Here is a 20,207-nt window from a genome sequence, read left to right as displayed (position 1 = left end):
CTGTTGCAAAAGATTCAAGTAGGTAAATACAGTTCATTTCTACTTGTTCAGACACAGTGAGCCATTAACACACTGTGAGTATTCTGACCTGATAAAGTTACTTGGAGCTGGCCTGGCCCAAACCTTCTGGCTCTTAAATTGTCCTGTCTCTGATGATGAATATATTTATTAGATAGAATGTTAGAGCAGTAATAAATAAAGTCAAACAATAGTATGTATTACAGTACAAGTATAGTCAAACATCCTGTCTGAGGAGCATTTCAAAAAAGCCCTTCCGGTCTCGTTTCCGTTGAAAGTCCTTTGTACATAAATCATCGACATTTAACAATACAAATACAACTAAAAATAAATTACTCCATTGATGTAAAATAAAAATAAATTAAAAAGACACATAATTTGTACAACGTAGGTGGAGAAAAAACGGGGGAATGGGGGCAAGGTAAGGGGGGGGGGGGGTTGATCCGGAGATCCGTTTCTGCCCCCCTGAAAGGTGTATTTTTAGGGCCGTTTTGAAGGAGGCCAAAGAGGTGCATGTTTTGAGGGCAGGAGTCAAACAGTTCCACCCTTGGGGGGCAGTATTATAAAAATATGATTTACCCATGTTTGTCTTATAGGAGGGGGTAATCAGGTTATTGTTTGAGCTCCCTCTAGTATTGTGGCTGTGGGTGTCACTAAATCTTCGAAGGTGTTTATTCAGGTATGCAGGGATTGAGGGCAGAGCTGCATTGCCTATTTTAAATGCCATTCCCATTTTGAGTTGTTTAACCCTGTCTTCTCCCCTGAGCCATTTTAGGCTAGCAAAATGTGTAGGAAGAAGGTGAGTCATGGACCCCGGATCTCACCACAAACACATGCAAATTATGAGTATAATTATGAGTATAAAACCTCATTGTCAATTAAAAAAACAGTCGGAATTCTGTCTTTAATCTCAGAATTTAGATTTATTTTTAATTAAATTAAGTGCAGTTCCAGATGACGGCGCAATCCAGATATTCAGGTCAACCTTAATAGAACCATTAAATGTGGACTATTAAATATTCACTCACTGGCATCTCACATTTTTTATAAATATATAAAGTCAAAGCAGTACGACTATAATTATAGAAGCATCTTGATTAAAATGCGTCTCACAAGGCCATGGCGTCACTGGTTTCATTCAGAACAGGATTGTTGCATGATGTACCTCCCCTCTCACTGCTGCTATGCTGTCTGCTGTAAAGTACTCATTCTGCACAGCAGGGTGCTTTAGATGGTAATAAACATGATCTATTGCTTCAGCTAAGAAACTTTTTTCCGTCTTGTAGGTAACATGGTGAAGGTTTTGCGGGAACATCAGAACTGGGTCTACTGCAGTGCATTCTCTCCTGATTCCTCAATCCTGTGCTCAGTCGGTGCTGGAAAAGCAGTAAATATTCACTCACTGGCATCTCACATTTTTTATAAATGATCTTGTATCAGATCACCACATTGATATTTTCTGTTTGACTAAAACCTGGCTGGTTAACTCGGTGGAGTTGGAGCCATCTATAACTTGGAACTCCAAATTAATCCTAAACCTAAATTAAACTACACCTCCGCTGAAAGTCATATTCTTAGTCTGTCACTCCGAACATGGAAATCAAGCCAGCCAGTCCTGATTGTTATAGTTTCCCGCCCTCCAGGTCCAGACTCTGATTTTATATCTGAATTTTCTGAATGTTTAACAAGCTTAGTTCTGAAAACAGCTCTCCCTCTGCCTCCTACATAAATTACAGAAGAAGAGCAGAGTGGATAAAGTTTATTTTTTGTGGTAATGTTCTGGCAAAAATTGCCAGAAATGTTTTTGTTATTGCTCACGGTTACCATGGTAGCGTGCATGTGTGCGTGCTTGCTACGAACATACTTTTGCTTCCGGGTTTAGAACTTTCTGGCAGAGCTATTTGAAACAGAAATGACGGACGCTGTCCTGCAGCATCTGTTTGCTGTTTGGACCAAATACTGGTACAGATATTTCATATCAGTGCCTGAGAACTGCATTAACTTGTGGGAAAGGTGTAGAATATGGGATCCAAAAACAGTTAAAGGGGAAGGTTGTTTTATCTCTATATATCATTTCTGGCTAATTATTGCAAGAAAGATGATAATAATCTGCTGATTGAAACCTGACCAGACAGTGATGTGTCCAACCCCTGATGCTTTGGGTACACCACAGTTTTGAATACGTCTGGTTTTCAGAATACAACCATTCAATTTCATCTCTGACATTTTTTTGGAACATTCTTCATCCACATTGACTTCCCTTTCTCACAAAACAAAGAACTGTCAAGACAGATCTAAATGAAATAATGTGTTAAACTAAATCCTTACAAAAGTTGGATGAACAGGGTTGATGGCTGATGGGATTAATTGGTTTGGCTTTAACTGATTGCTTAGTCAAATGAATAATAATAAAAGACTGGTAAATGGGTGATGATGAAATGTATAAATGCTGCGTAACAAATCAACCACTGTCAGGAGCAGAGGAAGATGATGTTTCTCAACTACAGGTGGAATAACAACCCTGGGCCTTCTGACTGAGGCAACAGCACAACCCATTGCAACACCATACATTCCAAAAGCTTAAAATGTATCAGAAAATTATAATTTTATGATTGTGAACATATCTAAGCCTGCAGATAAGGCTTACTTGTTGCTTAGGAATTTAAGAATGTGTGTTGAGACTGGGAAATAATTAGTGCGTGTAAAAATGACATGTTAACATAATCTAAGACAGAAACAAACGGCCCAGTTTTCTCCAACAACTCACCCAAACTGGTTTTTGTTGACTTACCTCAAGTTCTATCATTTGTGGATGATTTCTTAATTTAAACAGAATTTATTTTTAAGTAATATGGTTTTTGGAAGCGCAATAGCACTGTTGCGCTTCCCAGTTCCACCTGTTTGTCCTTCTATTTGGCCCTATGATGAACTGGCAAACATATGCAGAGTGGACTCCACCCTCCACCCAATGTTTTTCTGATAGTTAATCAGTTTTTATTCTTAATTATTATTTATGCCTGTTCTGTTTTTGTGTGTATTATTTGTCGTATTTTATGTTTCATGTTGCACGATTGCGCTGAGAAAGAAATCCCAGTTTGTGAATCCTTTCACTGACGATGGCAAATACATCGATTCTGAATGTTTCCTTCTTGTTTTATAGATTTAATAATTACCTTGAACTTTGTGTTTGAGATTTGCATGAACAGAAAATAAAAAGCAGTGGCGCAACAGAACTTTCCTTTGATGCGAGGGGAAAAAAAGAAAAAGGGGGCGGACACAACAGTTTTACCATAGCAACGGTGCTGACGTGGTATGAAGCCCCCCCCCAGCCACACCCTTTCCGGTTTACGGTCAGACCTCCTGCAGATGGAACTAGGCGGTGTTCAGATAGAAGCCTTTGTACTGTTTACTCTCGAGTTCTCGTCCAGCAGATCTAAAATAACGCGTTAAACGCAGAGAGCGGGATAATTATAAACTTAAAAGCAAAACTAAAATACTGGGAAAAGACAAAAGACGTCAGCGGAGGTGGCCTTTTCGCCCTGGTCTTTACGCGTGGCGGAGGGATTCGACCGACTTCTCTAGACAGCCGGAGAAGGATCGTCTCATTCCGCACCAGTTTTTTTTTCTTTCTTTCATCTTGTTATCTTTGTTCTGCTGTCCGTACTTGGTCTTGGTTAGTTCTGCTCCCTCATTTAGATGGCAAGCTTCCCAGATTCTGTCAACGAAAATGATTTAGGTAAGTACAAACGCATTTCTGGCGCTAGGTTAGCCAGCGGCGTGCTGTGTTAGCGGGGTTTCGTGTGCGTCCTGCTCGGGTCAGAGTTAGCTAGCTTGTGCGTCATATTGGTACAGTATAACCTGGTAAAGTAGTTTCCTTTTACTATAAAACAAAATCCCACACCAGCTTCATGCTTTGTGACTCGATGCTCTAATGAGGTTTCTCACAGCCACGCTGTGGCTGCAGTTGCATCAGCCCAGCAGCAAATGCTAACGCTGGTTGCATCAATTAAAGCTAGGTTAGCATTAGCGCACTCCTGGGCAAACCTCATTTACTTTAGCCTGACTTCAGATGGGTCCGCCTGCTACTGAGACAGATTAAGGTAATCTATAGCTTTAGACCGGTATACTACAGTCGAATATTAATGTACTACTTCCGCTTGACGTGGATGCTTGGACGTGCTTAAGTATTATTGATTGAAGACAACACCGCAGAAGCGGAGACTATAGACGAGGAGATGGTTGCTAAATGAGGAGGCACTTCTGTAATGTGGAACTGGTTTGGTTTTGATAGAGCAGATGTGGAGCAACAGACATAATATTGGAAATCAAGTGATGGCAAAAGGTGGGAACAGAACAAAATTGTTCGACCATCTCAAGCGCAAACAAAAGTGTCATGTCAGTGTCATGAAGCAAAAATAATACAAAAAATGTTAAACTCGTGTTGAGTTGAAGTTCAGACAATATTTAGCTGTAGTACTGTTTTGCAATTTGCAATTGCTACTGAACTGTATACTTGAATTCTGAATTCTTAGCATTGAGCTAGTTTGGTAAACATTAAATGCACTTGATGTATTGCACGGTTTATCAATAAATGTGTTTTACAATTTGAGACAAGTGCATTATTTATACGGGTGAAGGTTTGTAGCTTTTTATGCAAGACTCCGCTTAATTTAATTATATCAATTTAACCCATATCGTGATACATCCCAAAAATATGATGCGTGCTTCGGTCCATATCGGCAAACCCCAATCTATATATGTTTTGGTATAGAATGAGTTAATTAAGCAATTTCTTAAATTCCTCTGCTTTTATTTAGTACAGTCAGCCAATCAAATGTCTGCATTTGTGGCAAGCCCCCTTGTGTGTGTGTGTGTGAGTCATGAGGTTGTTTGTTAATTTCCAGGAAATGCTAAGTTCATCGGAGAACTCCTGGTGCCTGTCGCTCCCTTCGATCAGAAGTCTGGATGTGAGGGTTGGACGGTAGCATTTGCACCCAACGGTTCCTACTTTGCTTGGTCTCAGGGGCATCGTATCGTCAGGCTCATTCCCTGGGCACAATGCCTCAAGAACTTGTAAGTGTGTATGTATGCGTGTGTGTGTGTGTGTGTGTGTGTGTGTGTGTGTGTGTGTGTGTGTGTGTGCAGTACGCTTGGCCTGCCGGTACCTGTCATTTGCCTCTGGAGTCCCACAAGTCAACATGACTCGATAAGAAGACACAGATGTTACAATTATTACAAGTGTGATTGCAGATACACCACAAGAACATTTTAGAGGTTTACGATACTGTTCAAACAGCCTTGTTTTCCAAGGCTTCATTGAGTGTTAAGTTACCAGAGACTGTTTGTGTTGTGATGTGAACCACAACCTGATTGTTCTGTTGCATGTTTTCTAACGCCAGGGACGGCTTCAGCAGAGTCGAGTATTGACTGCAGGTTTTTTTGCTACTCGGGACAATTTTGAGGTTGAACAGTAGTTGTTTAAATAATGAGGGATGATGGAAATGTACATTATGCTGGTGATAAGATAAACTTGTGAGATTATGAAATTAAATTGCCACTCAAATAGAAGAGGGGACGAATGTCCTCGACTCAATTTATTGATTCAATTGATTTGTAAACTTCACCTTGAGTCACAGGTGCGAAAGACGATGTAAGGGATCAATGATGTAATGAGGAGATGGGATTTGAGCCTCTTCCGTTGTCTCTTCTGCATTAGTTCGTTGGGTCATGATGGAGAGGTCACCAATGCCTTGAGCCCTCGGCATGTTTCCCGCCAGAACAGTAATGGAAGCCAGGTGATACCCACAACTTGTGAGCCCCGCGAACACACCATCGACTGTGGCGACATCGTCTGGGGGTTGGCCTTCGGCTCTTCTGTACCGGAGAAACAGAGCCGCTGTGTTAACATCGAGTGGCACCGATTCCAATTCGGTCAGGACCAGCTACTACTGGCAACAGGCCTCAACAACGGTCGCATCAAGATCTGGGATGTTTACAGTGGTGAGGACAGCTAATGTTTATTAGCTTAGCTGGTAATTGCTGTATGTAACGTAAGGGAAGAAGTAATGCTAGTAATGATTGACCCTACTCAATGTAACTTTTCTGTATGTCTGGAATTTAAGAACATTTTATTTTAAAGTCAGGCCATACAGGTAAGCATCTGATGAAGTTGAATGTATGGAAATGTTCCCTTAATGTGATTTTCTGGCTTGTTGCAGGCCAACTGTTGCTGAATCTGATGGACCATACCGATCTAGTGAGAGATTTGAGCTTTGCCCCTGATGGGAGCCTCATGCTGGTCTCTGCATCCAGAGATAAGACCCTCAGAGTATGGGACCTCAAAGATGATGGTACGTAGGCTAACGCTTCTTCATTTCGCTTCACTTGTTCTTCTATATTTGTTATAAGCTATCAGAAAAACGATGTTAAACATTTGACAATGAAAATATTCTGAACATGGAAGGTGTTCCTTTGCTTTCTACCAACAACTGGCATTCCTTTCACAAATTATGTGGGTAAGTTAAGATGACAAGTATTTGTAGCTAATGCTTGCTTTGCTGTTGAAAGGTTCAGTTCAACATCTCATTACTTACTAAGCAACATTTGTAGCTGTGTGAGGATCGATGCATGTACGTACGTACGTACTCCGGTGAGCGGGTCATCACTTCCTGTTTGGTTGTGTGCGGTTTTGTCATTGAAAATCATGAATATTGTTCATTTCCCACAGCTGCTTGTAATATTCACTGTTGGCAGATTAGTTGCACCAATTTCACAGCTTTGTTGGGCAGTTTCCTTTGGTATTGTTAAAGCGTCTTAATAACATGCCGTATTTTCCCGACCATAAGGCGCACCTAAAAGTCTTACATTTTCTCCCCTATGTGTTGTTGTAAGGCAGACGTAGGAGAGGACACCAGGAGAATGTTAAAGGGGGTAGGGGATTGTCGGAGCGTTACGGCTGCCGTAGTCAGGAGCCTCGCGGAGTAGCACGTACCGGTGCTGTCCTTCACCATAGTATTATGGCGAAGGAATCAGCTCCCTGATTCGGTTTGTGAGGCAGACACCATCTCTATGTTCAAGAGTAGACTAAAGACTTTCCTTTTGAACGAAGCTTATAATTAATCAACGCAATGATCAATATGCTGTTATAGGCCAGCGCTGGTGGCGTAACCCCCTATGACAAACGGAGCTCCTCCCCCTCTATCTGGTTATTCACTTAAAATAAACCATGAATTCCTCTCTTCAGTCGTTGTGTGCTCCGTTTGTCCCTCCTTTCTATCTCAGTCTGCAGGTCCTTCTGTCCGTGGTGCTGCAGAACCTGGACCTGTGGCCGTCAAATCGGATGTTCCTATCGCTAGCATTAGCATTTATGGTTTTATATGGCAGTTACTTAGTCAGTGGGTTGCTCAGCAGCCTGTTGTACGTCACAGGATATAGTGTAAATACATTGTTTTTATCTGCTCCTTTTCTCTCTGTCACTCTTTCCCTCTGTTTTTGACTTTCCTCCTACCTATCCTTGTCTTTCTTGCTCTCTCTCTCTCTCTCTCTCACAACCGGTAAAGACCGATGGATGCAAATTATGTCTTAGGTTCTGTTCAAGGTTTCTGCCTGTTAAAGGGAAGTTTTTTCTTGCCTCCATCACCAAAGTGCTTTCTCTTGTGGAACAAGTTGGGTTCTATCTTTCCCTGCTACACCTGTAAAGTGCCCTGAGACAACCTTCTGTAATGATCTGGCACTATATAAATATATTATAATATATAAAGCACTATATAAATATATTATCAATTGAAGTTTACTTGCATGTGAACTATTATTACCTCCTAGTAATACTTCCTGTAAACCACTTTGCTTTTTGGATGAAGGCTTGAGTGAGTGGTTGACGACATAGGATTACAGTCTTTGGTGGTTTTACCGAGTCAATCAAGTCTTCATGAATTGTCGGTGGACGGCTTGTATGAACAACTGTCTTTAATTATTCAGCAGTTATTTAATGAGAACTAACTAATGATAACTAATTCTCATTAGTAATAGCGACCCGATTTGCATGGTTTTGGAAGCTGGAGAACCGGCTGGAGAACCGGCTGGAGAACCCACGCAGACGAGGGCAGAACGTGCACATTTTGCTCAGTAAGGCATCAAATGAATCGCAGCCGACGTGTGTGTGCAGTGTGTGTGTGCAGACTTGCCTTGACGTCATTTCCGTTTTTCGGATTTCAAACTTTGGCGCCACAGAGAGCTGTAGGATTTTGCGCCGCAGAGAGTTGTAGGATAATCAAAAAAGACCTTTTGCAAATCATGCAGTAGTCTGTTGAATCCTGTTAACAACCTCTCTAAATACGCCGCATCAGCTGTAAGGATCCCGCAAAATAAACGACGAAACTGCGGTATTCAAGGAAGTGCCGCCAAAAAACTTCCTCATCTAAGATGCCGTCACCCACCTCTCCGTCCGGCTGCGATCGCTGCCACCATCTGAGTCAGACGATTGCTGAGCTGGAGGGTCGCATTTCCACTCTGTACCAGATCCGAGAGAGTGAATCGTTCTTAGATTCACGAGTGACAGTTGGCGCCGCTGCGGCTGCCGACGCCGCTGCCGCCGGGCCCGACCTGGAGTCTACCATCCCGGTCGCGTCCCCGGGCGCCGACGATCTCTGGCTCCGACAGGGAGCAAAACCAAGGCGGCCTGTAAAGGCCACATTCACGCCCAACCTATTGATCCATAGCTCCACTGTCAATCACGGGCTCTGGTCCGCAGCGCGCGGGCATAACGGGAGGAAGAAGTCGCCGCCCGCGCCGCCCTGCGACCTGGAGCTCTCAAACCGGTTCACCGTCCTGGATGAGGCGGACTTCCCCCCGCTGCCAGCTGCCTCACACCGCAGTTCCCCCTCACACCGGCGGCCCCGGAGGTCTCAGCCGTCCCCCGTCCCTCGGCCGGGCGACATGCCGAGACGCGCCGCCCGCTGGCCGAGACCAGCCGGCAAAAACATCTCGGAGCAGCGTCCCACCTCACTGATCGTTGGGGACTCCGTCATCAAGCACATCAGGGCCAAACACGCCGTGACCCACTCTCTGCCGGGGGCTCACGTCTCTGATGTGACGCAACACATCCCGCAGGTCCTCACGGACCACCCGCACATCAGGAACGTCATTATCCATGTAGGAAGCAACGACACCAGCAAGAAGCAGTCCGAGGTTTTAAAACAGGATTTTAAGCGTCTTTTTAACGAACTAAAAGACAGCAGAAAGTCCGTTTTTATCTCTGGCCCCATCCCCACGCTGCACCGAGGCATTGGTCGCTTCAGCCGGCTGCTGGCCCTCAACACCTGGCTGCAGTCGGCCTGTCCGGAACACAACCTGGTTTTTATTGATAACTTCAACCTTTTCTGGAATCGAGCTTCCTTCTTCAGCAGAGACGGTCTCCATCCCAGCTTCCAGGGGACGCGTGCTCTCTCATTGAACATGTCCCACGCAGTCTCCACAGCTCCCCATCATTGACTGACCGCACCTCCTTATCCCACCACACCACCAACGGCACAGGTCACCACGCTGGCCTCTGATGGCCCCTGTTCCTCCTCAGGGACCTCTCCATCACCGGTCCTCATCGCCAGCTCCCCCTGCTGCCCAAACGCTGTAATAACCACCATTATCTACTCCCAGAGAACTTCAGCACGTGCTTCATCTCGCCCCTCTGCTGCCGATCAGGGCAATTTAATCCAAACCCCTCGGATACCGCCTCCACCTTCTGCTCCTCAAGCCACACCTATAACCTGTGGTCTTTTAAATGAGGACATGACAATCAGTCCTATGAATGCCCCTTGGTTTGGGGAGGATGGATCACAACGGACTCTAACGAGGCGTGACCGGGTAGCTGCTCTTGAACAGAATGAAAACAAGACACGAGTAAGCTCAGCGATCATAAAGAACCCACCGGCCCTGCACAGCATGCCGCTGCAGTCCTCTACCTCGGCTCTCCGTGGATTACACCACCGCTGCCGCCCGCTCTGTGCTGCTTATCCCCGGCGACTCGGACTACCCCGCAGCTCCTATCCTGCAAACTGTGACTCAGGTCGTATGTTCTCCTATCACATCTCATCCGCCAACGCCATTCCATCTTTCTGGTCACACCGCTGTGCAACTTCTGCATTACGTCATCACAACAAACGAGTGACTCTGACCAATCTCCGTCCGCTACCCCGCTGTCCGCGTGACACGCCAGACTCACGTCATCTCAAGATGTCCCTCCTCAACACCCGTTCACTCAATAACAAGGGCCTCATCCTAAACGAATACATCACTGACAATCAACTGGATTTCCTCTGTCTGACCGAAACCTGGCATAACCCCTGGACTATTTCTCTTTAAATCAAACAACGCCTCCTGGATTTACATACATTGAAACCCCCCGTCCAGGAGGGCGGGGTGGGGGCACAGCAGTCATTTTCAGAAAGGAAATTAAAGTCACTACTATTTTTCCCTTGAATATTCAGTCATTCGAAAATACGACTTTCAAACTGCCCGGTCCCTCCCCCCTTGTCACTGCTGTAATCTACCGCCCCCCCAAGCCCAACCCTTCTTTCCTATCAGAATTTACAGACTTTCTCACCCAGTTAAGTGCCATCTCATCAGCCATTCTTCTGGTTGGCGACTTCAACTTCCATATCGACGATCAAAACTCCAAACCCGCTACCGAATTCTCGGAACTTCTCAACTGCTTCAACATGACACAACAAGTTAATTTCCCCACCCACGCTTGTGGCCATATCCTGGATCTAGTTTGTACTAATGGCATGACAATCCACAACCTCTCCAGCGATAATCTCCACATATCTGACCACCTTGCCATCACATTTAACTTACATATTCCCCTTACTATCTCCAGAACACAGCGTGAAATAGTCTTCAGGAATCTCAAATCCATCGACCCTTCTGCGCTCTCTGCACTCCTTACCACCAAGATGGCTATCTCCCCTCCCCCACCATCTGATAACCCCTCTGAACTGGTCACACACTACAACGATACTCTCTCCTCCTGTCTTGATGAACTTGCCCCTACAAAAACTAAACTGGTCAACTTCATCCATACTGCTCCCTGGTTCACCCCTGAACTCCATAACCTGAAATCACGTAAGCGCCAGCTTGAGAGACTGTATAAGAAATCTGGTTTAACTGTCCATCTCCAAGCATACACAGATTTTATACAGGAATATAAAGATGCCTTAAACTCTGCCCGTACAAACTACTACTCCGATCTCATTCACTCTGGTTCCAATAATCCCAAATCTCTTTTCTCTACAATCAATACACTACTTAAGCCTAAAGACAACACCTCCTCATCCTTCACTATCGCCAAATGTAATAGTTTCCTATCTTTTTTCCAGTCTAAAATCGACAATATTTACAGTTCCCTTAATCTCCCCCCAACTCACCTAGCTCCCCCTGATTCACCGTTCTCTAGTTCCACTCAGCAACTATTTCACTTCACCGCCATCTCATCTGTACAGCTCACTCAGTTTCTAACAGGCATTAAAACTCCAACCTGCTCCCTAGATCCTATTCCCTCTCCACTCATTAAAACTTGTCTCCCCATAATCTCTCCGCTGATCACTAGAATCATAAACTCCTCAATCACTTCTGGTTCTGTTCCACAGTCTCTCAAGTTGGCAGCTATTACCCCAATACTTAAAAAACCTGGTCTTGACCCTGAAAATCTATCAAATTTCCGGCCCATATCCAACCTCCCCTTCCTGTCTAAAATTCTAGAGCGTGTCATTGCTGCACAACTTCAGACTCACCTCAACTCCAACAGTCTGTTTGAACCATTCCAGTCCGGTTTCCGTCCAAACCACAGCACTGAAACAGCATTAATCAAAGTCACCAATGATCTCCTCCTCTCCTCAGACTCCGGCCATCTAAGCATCCTCATCCTTCTGGACCTCACCGCAGCATTTGACACCATCAGCCATTCCATCCTCCTATCCCGCCTCAAGACTACCCTCAACATCACCGGCTCCGCTCTGTCCTGGCTTCAGTCCTACCTCACAAACCGACAACAGTTCATTCACATCAACCACTGCTCCTCCTCTACAGCCCCGCTATTACAAGGTGTCCCCCAAGGTTCAGTGCTTGGTCCTCTCCTCTTCATCCTCTACATCCTCCCACTTGGCGACATCATCCGTCGTCATTCTCTCCATTTTCACTGTTATGCTGACGACATACAACTATACATTACCACTAACTCCATAGACTCCAAGGTCCATTCCACAGTCACCAACTGTTTGAATGACATCAAAAGTTGGATGAAATACAATTTTCTCAAAGTAAACAGTGACAAAACAGACATTATCCTCATTGGTTCAAAAAATATCACAAAATCCACCCAACAGTTTGGCCTCGATTTCGACAATACCACCCTGACTCCCTCCCCACTTATCCGCAACCTTGGCGTCATCCTCGATTCTACACTGTCATTTCATCATCATATAAGACAAATAACCCGGACTGCATTCTTTCACCTCAAGAACATAGCTCGCCTCCGTCCATCACTCACCTTCTCTGCTGCCGAAACCCTGATCCATGCCTTCGTCACTTCCAGAATCGACTACTGCAATAGCATTCTCTATGGACTACCATCAACAACCCTACATAAACTGCAATACATTCAAAACTCTGCTGCTCGCCTCCTTACCCACACCCGCTCCCGTGAACACATCACCCCGGTCCTTAAAAACCTTCATTGGCTCCCGGTCCCCCAACGCATACAGTTCAAAGTCCTCCTCATCACTTTCAAAGCTCTCCATAATCTGGCCCCCCCCTACCTCACAGATCTGCTCCACCATCACACCCCATCTTGTTCCCTCCGCTCCGCAGACGCCAACCTCCTCTCCCTCCCCTGTAGGACCAAGCTCCGAACCTGGGGTGATAGAGCCTTCTCCATTGCTGCACCCACACTTTGGAACACACTCCCACAACTGCTACGAGCCTGCCCGGATCTAAATTCATTTAAAAAAGATCTTAAAACGTATCTGTTTAACATTGCTTTTACTTTATAATTGCACTGTTGAAATTTTATTGACTGCTTAAACCGTGTTCACTTTTAATGTATTATTTTTCTGTTTGAATTTTATTGATTCTATATCCGTGTTCACATTTTTATTGTTTGTATTTTTTGTTTCATTTTATTGTTTTTACTATGTACACTGTAAAGCGTCTTTGAGTCCTAAGAAAAGCGCTATACAAATAAAATGTATTATTATTATTATTATTATCAAGTCGGATTTGAACCTGCAGCGTGCCACCGGGCTGCTGAATAACACTTTATCCCACTTGCTATACACTGTGCACTGGTTTTGTTCAGTGTTAAACTGTTGTCTCCAAGCTTGCTGGTCACGGTTGTGTTGGACATGTGGGGGTCTGACATATAAAGAAAAAGTGGGTCGTTTCATAGAGGGTGACCACGACAAAATAAAGGGCACAACCAGCCTTAAGTGTTGAGGGACAGACTGATGCGCTGTAAAAGCATTTTTATGGATAAAGTAAAGTCAAAGCAGTACGACTATAATTATAGAAGCATCTTGATTAAAATGCGTCTCACAAGGCCATGGCGTCACTGGTTTCATTCAGAACAGGATTGTTGCATGATGTACCTCCCCTCTCACTGCTGCTATGCTGTCTGCTGTAAAGTACTCATTCTGCACAGCAGGGTGCTTTAGATGGTAATAAACATGATCTATTGCTTCAGCTAAGAAACTTTTTTCCGTCTTGTAGGTAACATGGTGAAGGTTTTGCGGGAACATCAGAACTGGGTCTACTGCAGTGCATTCTCTCCTGATTCCTCAATCCTGTGCTCAGTCGGTGCTGGAAAAGCAGTAAGTATACAAATTCCGTTATAATTTTAGTGTTTTAGCTAATCGATGTGCACTTTCTTGTGATGAGTTTTGCTCAGCCTTCAAATGAAACTACCCAACTTTCCATTTCCACCTTACTACAAATTGCTATATGTCATATGTTGAGTTATGTGTGCCAAAATCTCCCTGTTGCCATGGAAAAATGGTTTTTGCAGTGGAAAAACGGTTATTGGCGTTCTCAAGTTTGCCAGCAGAGCTTTTTCACTATTCTGATATATATATGGTTTATCATATTATTCAGATACCACTGAAAAGCAGATGCTGAATTGGGAAAAATACAACTATACCCACATAAGCACACAACGGGGAAATCTACTAAAATACTTTGAAGTTTTCAAAACAAATCGGGAATAAATTAATATTTCCTTTTGTTTTAATGAGAAATGTAACCCCTTCTGCGACCTTAAAAGCAAGCGTTTCTGGATATTAATTCTGCAGAGTAGACACTCTTAGTTTACCTTAAATCCAGTTTTTCAGTTGTAGATCATTTCTACTGATAATGGTAGACATGGTAGCATCTTGGTTGGGCTGTGTGTGTCCCTACAGTGTGTGTCTTGCTCTTCCTGTCACAGGTGGTGGCAGAGCTCAGTGTGTGATTTGGTTTGAACGGAGCGCTGCACTGACATTTTGAGCAGCCGGTGTAAACCAGGGACGCACAATGCCCAAAGGCCGGGCTAGAGCAGAGTGACACCTGACCTGCAGGGTCAATCTGTACGTAGGTGCTGCTCCGTGTTTGTCTATCTCTGCTGTCATAGTTGCTCTACATATTTTTTTCAGTAGTCCTTTAACCCAGGTAAATGCTTGTTTAGTAAACTTCATCTGCATTTGATCTGTGGCTTTTGCTAAGCAATTTAATGATTTTTCTGTTGACAGCAATGGTGGCACAATCTCAAGAAATACTGTATCTCAGCCGCATTTGTCCACCATCGTGTTTGTGACAAACAACACGGCTCACATAAAATTCTAGGTTTTTTTAGGAAATTGGAACAGGCAAGAAAGAATGGGAAAAATGACGGCAGTTTGTCTCCTCAGTTATCAAAAGCTTCCAGAATGTTGCTAAACGTAGAGGTTGTGCGACGGGGGGTCTCAGTGATTTGCAAATCAATGCAGACTTTTTAAATTTTAATTTTACAGCCTTTTTGGAAATGGGATTATCGTCAAACCATGTCTGTTAGAAGCAAAAGGTTACCACAGATGATTACTGACTCTGTGAGTGTGTGTGTGTGTGTGTGTGTGTTGGTGTTGGTGTATGTTTGTATGCATTTGTGTTCTTTGCCAGAGGTATCAACCCTTTGGCCATAAAATATTCTTTTCTCTTGCAGTATCTGTCTCTCTTCGTAGGCTTCTGCCGGAGGTGCGAGCCTATTGTAAACACAGTGAACTAAAACTCTGAAAGGGGAAACCAGTGGAGTAACATTATGTTACCTTAAGTTACTACTTGTTTCATTTTCTCTTACTTTCTGTAGATTTTTACATCAAAATAATGGAAGTTTAGTATTTTTAATGCATACACATACAGTATATACAAATTGTCATTATGTTGTAGTTAAATAGCACATGAGAATGTTGAAATGTTAGCTGCATTTTGACATAGCCTTGCTGCTTTTGTAGCATGTCTCTTCTTGTTCAACCTTTAAAAGTATCAACGCTTGATAATGACATACAACCTGAGAATTCTGTATCATTGTGTTTTTAATTCTTAAGTGATTAATTTTTAAATCTTTTTAGTAATGTGCTGAGTATAGAATTTGTAAATGCAAGATGGCAAATGTACTGTGCTATAGTATGTCATTCCATTAGTTCTAACTTTCCTTTCTTCATGTTGCAGGTGTTCCTATGGAACATGGATAAATACACATTAATCCAGAAGCTGGAGGGACACCACAATGATGTGGTGTCTTGTGAGTTTTCACCAGATGGGGCGATGTTGGCCACTGCCTCGTATGACACTCGGGTTATCGTGTGGGACCACCACAAGGCTACCGTCCTCCTGGAACTGGGGTATGAAAACAACACACCATTTGATGATTGGGGCTTTTCACACCAGAGTACTTTTTTTTTGTTCATATCCTCCAGTTCCAGAGCAGGTGGCGCTTTGGCAAATAAAAACGGGAAGATCTTGTGCTTCTCCAGAGATGTCAGCCTATTTACCAATCTCAGCCTGCTTCAGCGTTTTTAGTGGGCTTAGTCACATTTTGAGTAAATCTGTAAACGCTAATAACTAGAATTAACACGGCACAGGCCACTTCTGCTTTTTCACCAGACAGGTGACGTCTTTTCTCATCTGCATGTCCAGCCGTGCTAAACAGGCGCTCGTTTTCAATGCGGCAGGGGGCGGAGCCATAGGCTCGGGCAAGTAGTCGGGGCTGTCAGTGACCTCAAGGCAGAGCAGGAGACGAGAGTGGCTGAATTTCAAACCTTTGCAGAGGTAGATTAGATCGACATATATATATGTAGAAATCGGCCGATCGCTTATCGCGCAAAACTAAGGAAATCTGCGCCGATCGTTCGGTGCATCCCTACAAAATACATGACGAATTTGATATATAATAATTGGATAAAAGTTGGTTGCCCCGTCGGACATCCTACTTAAGGTTAGTGACTGCCCGAAAGGAGCGTCTACATGCCCCGGGCTGTCGGGCAGCCGTTGACGTCGAACCCTGATCAGTGATGTTGAATGAGATCGCGAGTTTGCTAAACTTGCTTCCTGGCAATTATTTGTTGGACTTGCGAGCTTTATATGTTAATTCTGCCTATCCAGCCTCCCAGGTGTGTTCTTTATGATATTGTGTAGCTGAGTAACTGCTTGTCTTTTGTTAACATACCTGACACATATCAAGCTTAATGTGTATGCTTGGATTTTGTCAAATACATTTCCCAAAAAAGTGTGACTTGTTTTTTTCTTCGTGACCCAATTTTTGTCTGATGTGACTAATTCTCCAGTGACTTGTAGTCAGAAAATACATTAAATGAAATTATGCTGGCACTTTTCTTGTTGACTTTGAGTCATGGGAGTTTCTCACCTATAATGTATCATCATTAATGTACATATTTAAAGTGAGATACTTGTCATACCAATGGCTTTATTTAACCCTTTCTCATCTTCATATAGCCACCTTTTCCCCCCTCCTTCACCCATTTTTGCTGGAGGGGCAAACGACCGCTGGGTTCGCTCTGTGAGCTTCTCCTCAGATGGCCGCCATATTGCCAGCATTACTGATGACAGGTAAGACAGTTAATGGGAAAAATAAAATTTCAATTCAACAAAACATGGTGCCCTCGGGAGAACGAAGGACAAACTCAAATTGCTTGCCTCAGCAGAATGATATGCAGTGCTTCAGCACCACCTAGCGGTGTGTTTAGTTACTGCCTTACAAATACAATAAAATTCATAAATACCCTCTCGTGCCACGCATTGCATACGTGTCTTCGGTTTCCGATCCCTGATTTAGAGGCTGCATGAACGGGAAAAATATAGGAACCAATCTGACCACCAGAACCACTTTAATCAGTGTTAATATGTGGATTAATAACCTCAAAAGAAAGAACTTTAGAGAACACTGGACTGCAATGCTTCGCATATAACTGCTAAAATTACAGGAATAAAGTGTCCAAACGTCACAGCATTAGTTTCAGCAGGTAAAGTTTATATCATGTAATCTGTGACCATTAGTGGGTACTGGCTATAATATGCATGTACTTATTGTTATCGATGACCTCACGTGGTTTACTAGCTACCAGTGTGTGACAGTGTCTGTACTATGTCTAGTTAATGTTAGTTTAATACTAAGAAATACATGTTTGATCATTTAAATGCAGCATGTGACATCATGTCCTCTCTCTAAGGCAGCCATGTTACGCAGACAGTTATAGTCATTGATGATCATTACACTGATAATATTAGAATCCTTGTAGAATTATTTTTAAATCCTGTATCAGATATCGTCATGTTGCCAGACTTAACAATTTAAAGCTTGAAGGCAGAAAGATCAGAAATAAATACAATATACACGTAACTATTTCTGATTAAAGGCAAATTAATTAATGTTGAATTAAAATCCAGCTTTCAGTTTACAGGTTACAGCACCAGATTACCTGATTTTATTTACTGGTATTACCCAAGAATTTTCTTTTGATTTTTACAAGCATTGATGTTGGATCATTTAATCTTTTCTCTGACAGAATAAAAACAATGATAAAGTTATTCTTTGTTGTAAGTTGAGCTATATTTATTTTCTTTTTTTTCGATTTCTTCAATGTCATGCAGAGGTGTACATGCAACGACATGGATATGATATTAGTTGATGCTGTTATTTTTAAATATTGCATTGTAATTAATCCAGGTGCTTGTGTGCGCATTGGGTTATGCTTGAGATTAATTTATTTCCCCCTCTTTAGGCTGGTTCGTTTTTGGAGCATAGAGGAAAGAGCTCCAGAGGCCACTGCCTCCCTCTCTAATGGCCTCTGCTGTGCCTTCTCCCCTGAAGGAAGTGTCCTTGCTGCCGGGTAAGACTTATTCAGACTGCAGCCCAATTCGTTTCTAATATGAGATGTAGAAATTACCGTCTCTTTCTGTCAACAGTACATTGGAACCTCGGTTGTCGAACAATAATTCGTTCCGTAATACTGTTCGAAAACCAAAACTCTATTTCCCACAAGTAATAATGTAAACCTGGATGAACCCGTTCCTAAGCCCCAGATAAAGTCCATTTTCATGCCTAGTTATATTAAGCTTATCTAAACAACAGATAACACATAAGTGTAAATTGTACAAAAAAAGCATAATCAAAGATAATCTAACAAAATTCTATTATTATGGGCAATTGTGCTATGAGCTTAACGATTTGGCAATTATTTCCTTCTTCAATTCAACACTTCTCACTACTTTCCTCTTTTCCTTTCCAGTAGTATTACTGCTACCGTTCTTTGGATCCATGGCTAAGGCATAAAAAGAATAAACCCCCCCCCCCCCCAAAAATATGCAAGCGGGTCGATTCAAACTGACCCTACTCGGGTAGACTCCGCCTTTGTTCGCGTGTTTTCGGTTCACCTTGGCTCCACTCGTTTGTTCGACCTCTTAAAATCTGTTCAATCCGAGGTTTATTAACTCGCTCAGTACCAGCCGCTGGCAGCGCTGCATCACGCCGAGTACCGGCGGATTTCGCTCATTTTGCCCTGTATGTCAAGGGCAAAATGCGCCGTGAGTCCATTATGCGCCGTGAGTATGCAGACACGGAACCGACCAAATGAAAGTCATCTTTCATCCGGAAAGCAGAGCGTGTTCCTACCGTTTTCCTTTCTTTGACATGTGTATATATGTTTTAGTATAGAGCGAGTTAAACTCCATTTCTTTTTGGTTGAAAACAGAGTTGCTTGACTACCGAGGTTCCACTGTATCTCATTCCTGTTCCGTTTTGTTCCAGGACTCGGGATGGTAGTGTCCACTTCTGGGAGTGTCCTCACAGTATTGCCAGCCTTCAGCACATATGCAGGATGGCCCTACGCCGGGTGATGACCACTCAGCAGGTGGAGGTCCTGGCCATTCCCACGCCACTCTGTGACTACCTGACCTACAAAGTCATCTAGCCCCATCCCTACTAGCCAAGTCAGCACCAGTGGACACAACTGGATCTGCTGCAGCAGTAAATTGGAAAACTAGCGAATTCCCCATTCTCTTAAGTATAAACAGGTTTCCATGCATCTTTGAACAAGCAAAATAATAGGACAGAAGAAAATAATTTTACCAGGACTCCAGAGCTATGTTCTAATCGTATTCCACATCCATTCACAGCGGAATATTGTTTGGTTTTGTACATATTTAAGTGCTTTAGTAAACTGGTGTGCCAGCAGCCCTACACCTGTTGAGGTCAAGTTATTTCTGCGCCATTAGCGGATTTTGTTTTTTGAAGTGTTCTGCTTTGTTTCTGGCTGGTTCTCTCTCTCCACAATACTGTTCACATTCTGGCTGTTGCACAATACGAGAAGCTTTGCAAGTGCTACTGCATGGCAAAGCTTGGTTCAACTTATTGATTTATTGATCATTATTCATTATAATTTGCCTGTTTTTGGTACCTGCATTTCTATTTTGTTGTATGTACTGGAAATTAAGCTGCATATGGCCCAGATTAAATCATCATAGTTCTGTAAAATCCACCCAGATGTTCCTGGTTTTTCTTCCAAAGAGGCTTTCTCCATCGGTCCGTCCTTGCCTCTTTCACAGCATACGGTAATGGTATCCGTGCCACATAATAGAATCTCAAAGCAAATTTTCAGACGGTAATAGTAGGATTT

At 43.2% G+C, this 20,207-nt stretch overlaps 1 protein-coding gene across 1 annotated transcript; it reads left to right on the top strand.

The window, feature by feature from the left end:
• Positions 1-3,408: 3,408 nt before the first annotated feature.
• LOC137916779 (WD repeat and SOCS box-containing protein 1-like) lies at positions 3,409-20,062 on the top strand. Its single transcript, XM_068759743.1, has 9 exons — positions 3,409-3,754; positions 4,923-5,091; positions 5,735-6,018; positions 6,237-6,368; positions 13,777-13,877; positions 15,745-15,917; positions 17,029-17,142; positions 18,315-18,422; positions 19,340-20,062. The coding sequence occupies exons 1-9, from the start codon at positions 3,715-3,717 to the stop codon at positions 19,500-19,502; spliced, it is 1,284 nt and encodes a 427-aa protein (XP_068615844.1). The 5' UTR covers positions 3,409-3,714; the 3' UTR covers positions 19,503-20,062.
• Positions 20,063-20,207: the final 145 nt, after the last annotated feature.

The sequence above is a fragment of the Brachionichthys hirsutus genome, unplaced genomic scaffold (genome assembly GCF_040956055.1).
Source record: "Brachionichthys hirsutus isolate HB-005 unplaced genomic scaffold, CSIRO-AGI_Bhir_v1 contig_1004, whole genome shotgun sequence".
In the NCBI taxonomy this organism is placed as follows: Eukaryota; Metazoa; Chordata; class Actinopteri; order Lophiiformes; family Brachionichthyidae; genus Brachionichthys; species Brachionichthys hirsutus.
Note: the sequence above shows the minus strand (reverse complement) of the source record. Positions and strands in the feature narration are given on the sequence as shown.

Excerpts from the sequence above, each read along its gene's own strand:
- LOC137916779 (XM_068759743.1), top strand. The coding sequence starts at position 3,715 with ATGGCAAGCTTCCCAGATTCTGTCAACGAAAATGATTTAG. Across the intron at positions 5,092-5,734 it reads GCACAATGCCTCAAGAACTT|TTCGTTGGGTCATGATGGAG; the intron begins GTAAGTGTGTAT and ends CTTCTGCATTAG. Across the intron at positions 17,143-18,314 it reads GCCAGCATTACTGATGACAG|GCTGGTTCGTTTTTGGAGCA; the intron begins GTAAGACAGTTA and ends CCCCCTCTTTAG.